Consider the following 6,582-nt stretch of genomic DNA (forward strand, 5'->3'; position numbering starts at 1 on the left):
TATGATTTATTGAATGTAAAACTGATGATCTGCCCTGTAAACTTTCACACAATTCACACAAAAAAAACATAAAAAAAAAAAAAAGTAGAGGTAAAATCATATATAAAATATGTGTTCACTGTCAAAACAACTTGGCAATGCTAAAGTATGAAGAAAGACTGAAATCTGTTATCAGTTGTATCTTCTGAACATGCCAGCTATTTTTTACTTAATAGGTACTGCCTCATTAATCATTGAGAAATACTCTTTGTTGTTGCCCAGGACTAAGGAGCTTCATAACAATAGGGAGTTTCAAATTTTAAATCTAACATCTTCATTTTAGAATGGGGAGTGAAATTATTTGCTCAAAAGGGAAAGAAAATTTCAAGATTTCTAAATTTTCTGTTCAGTTTTCTTTTTCTGATACAAGGTAGACAAATATTTACCAGATATATGGCTGAATTGGTCCAATGATTCTTAGGTGGGGAGGGGCAGGTGAGGTATCAAAATCACCAATGAGTATTGGGGGTTAAAGCTACACATGTCTCCCTATCTTGTCCAAACACCTTGAGAAGCAATGTTTTGGTTTGCCACTGTTTCTGATTTGCATCCTATTTCTCAAAACACTGAGGCATAAAAAGGCTACATACCACACATAACTGTAATCTGTAATGGTGGATTAGAACAAAACCACTGGCACACAAAGGAACATAATCACAACCTTGGCCAGAATAGTAAATTGGTAACCTCATCTGTTTACAAAACTGTTTATCAAAGCTCTTTACACTAAACTTTTATAAGAAACTCTGTTACTGCATTGTACACTTAGAAACTGTTGACAGATTATGTTTTGCTACTTATATTTGCACTACAATATATTTTTTTTAAAGGAACAAACTCTGGTTTTATCGTAACAGTTAAACTTAAAAGGAACTGCCACCCATGGACATGGACATAGCCACGGAGGGCTAGAGCTGAGAGTGAAGTGTCCAGCTGATATGAAGTGAGGGGAGATGAATAAGAATGTCCAAATTTGGATATAGTACACATTGGACCTAGCCTTGATGGCTTGATAACCAGAACTTGACTAAAGGAAGATTAAAAAACAAACAAACAAACAATTTTTGATAAAGGAAACAAGTGTAAATTGCTACCATTTGATGAACCTGACCAATACTTATGGATGTAGTACCTCAAAATACTAACTGAGAGGGAAGGAGTCTTCATATCAAGTATAAATCCTATCCCTTCTGTGTACAGAGTAGATAGTAACGGGCAATTTAGACACTGTCTACCTAAAATGGGGGTTGGGGGGTTGGAGGGTGGGATGGTGGTTAAGGCATGAAGTGACTGGCTTACAAGTTTTCAAGAGGGAGTTTAGTTTCAGGATGTGTGGGGGAAGGTGGAATCCCCACTGAATAGTTTTCATCTTGTCTAGATGGGTCTGGCAAAGGAGATGGGGATATGATTCTTATGATTCAACAGTGAATAACTGTTATCATGACTAACTGTGACTGTCACAACTGTAAAGGTAGAAGTTATGCATCAAAAAGGGGGGAGAAGTTAATCTTACAGTCCAGGAACAGAAGACTCTATGACAATCAAGGTAGAAGAACATAAGTGGAATGTGGGACCCTATCCAGACAAGCAGCGACACCAGAGATGGAGGCAGACATGAGGACACGAAGAGAGAGAGCAGCTGAGGACTCTACACTCATGGAAAGAGAAAGGCTGTGTGTTGGTGACCAGGAGGCAGACTTGCAGAATGTGCCCTTTGGTTGTTTCAATGATTATATATTCCTGAGTGTTTTTGTGTACACCGCCCCCCTCCCCCCCAAAAAAAAACCCCAGAGAGGTGGAGACCTAGTTGGCCAGCAGTGTGGCAAAACCTGGGGACTCTTGGGCCCAGAGTCAGTGACATAGCCACAGAGGACTAGAGTGGAGAGTGAAGCATCCAGCTGATAAGAAGAGAGGGCATATGCATAAGAACACCCACACTTGCAGATAATACCCACTTGACCTGGCTTCAATGACTGGATGATCAGAGCTCAAGTAGAAGAAGAAAGAAGAGGAAAAAAAAAGAGTAATCTGATAAAATAAAAAGAGGGAGCAAATCTTTACAGCGAGAATCATAGGATAGACAGGGATGGGCAACTTGAGCATTGGCTACCCAAAATGGGGTGCTACAAAGGCAAGAAGTGACTGGCTTATAATTTTTTAAGAGGGATCCTAGATCCAGAGGGCGGTAGAATGAAGGCAGAATCTCCACTGAGTAGTATCCAATCTGTTTAGGTGGGGCTGATGAAATATAATGCAGATAGGTCTCTTGTGATACAATAGTGAATAACTGTTGGCAATGTAAAGGGTAGACATTTTGTAGCAAGGAGGGGAGTGATTAACTTTTCAGTCTAGGAGCAGAGGTCCCTGGGACCATGAAGGGTGAAGAGCTGAGAGCGGGACCCTACCCAGAGAAGCAGTGATGTCTGAGATGGAGGCAGAGATGATGACATGGAGAGATGGAGCAGCTGGGGACTTTAGACACAAAGAGGGAGAGGGGCTGTGTGCTGACAAGTGGGAGGCAGGCTTGTAGTGTATTCCCTTTGATTGGTTGATGATCCATGGAGGGGATTGTAACCATGGCAATGAAACGATATATGATAGGATAAATGTAAAACTAATGTTCTCCCATTCAAACTATCACATAATTCACAATAAAACATTTAAAATAAAAAAAGAAGTGACTGGCTTACAACTTTTCAAGAGGGATCCTAGAATCCAGAGGGCGTGGAGGAAGATAGACTCTCCACTGAGTAGTATCCAATCTGTCTGGGCGGGGCTAATGAAAGGAGATGGCGATAGGTCTCTTGTGACACAATAGTGAATAATTGTTATAAGAACTGATTGTGAGGGTTGGAAATGTAAAGGTAAATGTTTTGTAGCAAAAGGAGGGGAGTGACTGACTTTGCAGTCTAGGAGTGGAGGTCCCTGGGACCATCAAGGGAAAAGAGCAGAGAGCGGGACCCTACCCAGAAAAGCAGTGACACCAGAGATGGAGACAGAGAGATGACGTAGAGAGATGGAGTGGCTGGGGACTTTAGACCCAGAGAGGGAGAGGGGCTATGTGCTGACCACCAGGGAAGGGGAGGGGTGGCAGGCTTGCAGGGTATATCCTTTGTTTGATGATGCATGGAGGGGATTGTAACCATGGTAATGAAAGATATACGATAGGATAAATGTAAGGCTAATGTTCTCCCATGTAAGATATCACATAATTCACAATAAAACATTAAAAAAAAAAAAAAAAAAAAAAAAAAAAAAAAAAAAAAAAAAAAAAAAAAAAAAAAAAAAAAAAAAAAAAGGAAGTAATCAAAAGAAAAGAAGAAGAAGAAGAAGAAAAAAAAAACCTAGAGGGAAAAGAAGCAAATACTCTTGAATGATGATGCACGGTAGAGATTGTAATCATTGCAATGAAACAATGAATGTAAATCCAATGTCCGCCCCAATTCACAATAAAAACTTAAAAAAAAAAAAAAAGTAATTGCCAAAGAAAAATCAAAGAACTGGTCTGAGAATTTGATAATTTGCAAAACAAGGTTCGTTTACGTATTTGAAAGACTTTTCTGGGGTGACTATTGGAAGAGGCAAAAACATTGGTGAAATTTATCAACTGTCTGGCGGGAACGCTAGAAACTGATTTAAGACATGGTTACAGCCAAACAACCCCCTCGCCCCTCCCACACCATCCCACACCATCTTAATCATTATTATGAAAAGTTACTAAGGGCAGGGACAGACTTTCTCTAGTTTTGGTAGAAAGCAACATGACAACACAGACTCAACTTGGAGGCAACAACTCCAGATCTGCTTGGCCCATGTTAATAATTAGCTGACTCCATACCTGATCCAATCCTCCTCCAGCTCATCACATGACTCGCCACCAGTTGTGTAGTCTGTTTCATAGTGGTCTTGCTCTGTTCTCCTTGATTTCCCTGCTCTTCCCTTCGTGGCAGCCCCTTTTGCAGGTGTCTCAAAGTTACCACTGCTGCTGTAACGAGGCTGTCTGTAGTCATCCACAGGTGAAGTTAGCGGAAGCTCCTGAGCCACCTCAGGTACCCTAAGAAAACAGGAATCAATTTCTAGTAACTACTGGTTATACTACAATCCTCTGCCCGAGCACTGTAGTCCCACTACCAGCAACAATAAAATTCACATGCGGGTGCCCAGACTCAAGGACTTGGCATGCTCATACTAAGTAGACCTCTAGTTCCTGCATTTGGTTTAGTGCTATCTCAGTTCTCTAACACGTAGCTTTAAGGCTCATTTCCAACCTTTTTAAATAAATTGGATCAAGGTTTCATTTTAGAAGTTCAGGCAGATATGGAAAAGGTGTTTGCCTGACCTGTGCCGGAGACTTACTCTGCGGAAGGATGTCAAAAAATAATGATTATGAGGATGTTAAGAGTTGGTCATATCGACTTTGGACATGTTATTTGGATGGACCAGTCCCTGGAGAAGGACATCATGTTTGGTAAAGTAGCAGATCAGTAAAAAAGAGGAAGGTCCTCAATAAGATGGGTTGACACAGTAGCTGCAATAATGCGCTCAAATATAACAATGATCATGAGCATGGCACATGGCTAGGCAGTGTTTCCTTTTTTATATTCTTGTACATAGAGTTGCTGTAAATCAGAACCAACTTGACACACTAACACCAAAAATTAATTCTATAATAGTAAGTATATTATGAGAACACTGTGCAAACATAATCAATGGAATTTACAGATAATTCCAGAATAAGTTTACAGAAATTTGTTGACTGCATCATTGATGGGCAGGCTATTGTAGCAAAGCTACAATTACACATAGTACCACAGGCTACACCAGTGTGATTAGATATAAGGGAGAAAAAGGATATTTGAATAGTAGAATTTTCACAAAATTTCATAATGATATAGAATATGATCATGAACTTCTTTTGAAAAACACAATGTACTTGAGTGAGTTGTTGAAGATGGAGTATGCATTTATTTCTTTACAAAGAGACAGGGTATCAAATTTGATGACCTTTACCTTGATGAGAAGTAGCTCTTATCAATGTTTCATCAGTGGATGTTGTTAAAAATATGAACATATAATCTGACCCTTCAAGGTAAAGAGTAAGTAAGAAAGTAACTGTTTTGCTAAATAAATTCATGAGTAGGAGAGTCTTCTTAAAAACCTTTCTACCTTTCTATTGCTATGTGATTTTCCCCAAAAGTGAAGTATAAAACATATAATGTTCACAAACTTGTACACACTTAAACAGAAATCTCAAGATTGCTTAAAAATCTCCCAAAGTTTCAACTGGTTTGAGACCAGTTTGCTTAAAAATGTAAAAATGAAATATCTTCCAATTAGTTTGCAAGAATAACTGCCTGACACAGGAAGATAGAAATTTACTAACCCAATTTCAACAAAAACTTTTGCATAATTGGTGGGTGACATTGAAAAATTAGAATCATAATTTAGTAAGCACAGCCACCAACACCATTCTTTCCTTTGGGTCAACATCTCTTTGTGAGGAATCCTCTTCAACTGACACCCATTAAAAATAAGTTTGTGTTTTATATGAATTTATAACTTCAATACCTTACTATATCAGAGTGTTAAAATTTCTAAAATAATAAAACATATTCTATCTTAAAAAAAAAAAAATAATGATTATGATTCTTTCTACAGGTTCTTCCAGCCCCATGGAATGCTGAGTAGGGAAGATGAATGCAATTACATATCGAACTTTGGTGCTTGACTCTCAGACACAAGTCCTTTGTAACATAAATTTTAGACTACCATACACCAATTCTCTTTGCAAAATAAAATCCTTAATAAAAGTAAAAGAAATGAGAAGGTAAAAGAGCTAAATAGAAAATTTCAAAGGGCAGCTGGAAAAGACAAAGTCAAATATTATAACAAAATGTGCAAAGACCTGGAGCTAGAAAACCAAAAGGGAACACAACACTCAGCATTTCTCAAGCTGAAAGAACTGAAGAAAAAAATCCAATTCTATGGGCAAAACATTGAAAGATGCAGAAAGCATGAAAGGAAGACGGAAGGAATACATGGTGATATTCAATCATTTCAAGTGGTAGTATATGGCCAAGAGTCAATGGTACTGAAGGTTCAAGGTGCATTGAAGGCATTGGCCAAAAAAATGGCTCCAGGAATTGATGGAACTGAAGTTTTTCAACAAACTAATGCAGCACTGCAGGCACTCACTCAATGATGCTAAGAAAGTTGGAAGGCCAACCGACTGGAAGAGATCTGTATTTATGCCCATTCCAAAGAGAGATGACCCAACGGAATGTGGAAATCATTGGACAGTATCATTAATATCACATGCAAATAAAATGTTGCCAAAGATCATTTTTAAATGGCTGCAACAGTACATTGACAGGGAACTGCCAGTTTCAAGCCGAATTCAGACAAGGACATGGAATGAGGGATATATCACTGCTGATGTCAAGATATATCATTGCTGATGTCTGAAAGCAGAGAATAGCAGAAAGATGTTTACCTGTGCTTTATTGACTATGCAAAGGCTTTTGATTGTGTGGATCATGACAA

The 6,582-nt window shown here is 38.6% G+C and overlaps 1 protein-coding gene across 2 annotated transcripts in view; it reads right to left on the bottom strand.

Moving 5' to 3' along the window:
- The window catches only part of OCLN (occludin), an 80,178-nt gene that overhangs the window by 17,508 nt on the left and 56,088 nt on the right, over positions 1 to 6,582 (bottom strand). For both annotated transcript variants that reach the window (XM_006870961.1, XM_006870962.1), the window contains one exon: positions 3,878 to 4,093. In XM_006870961.1, coding sequence (XP_006871023.1) covers positions 3,878 to 4,093 — 216 coding nt within the window. The remainder of the gene's footprint in view (positions 1 to 3,877; positions 4,094 to 6,582) is intronic.

Source organism: Chrysochloris asiatica, unplaced genomic scaffold, assembly GCF_000296735.1.
Source record: "Chrysochloris asiatica unplaced genomic scaffold, ChrAsi1.0 scaffold00157, whole genome shotgun sequence".
Classification (NCBI taxonomy): Eukaryota; Metazoa; Chordata; class Mammalia; order Afrosoricida; family Chrysochloridae; genus Chrysochloris; species Chrysochloris asiatica.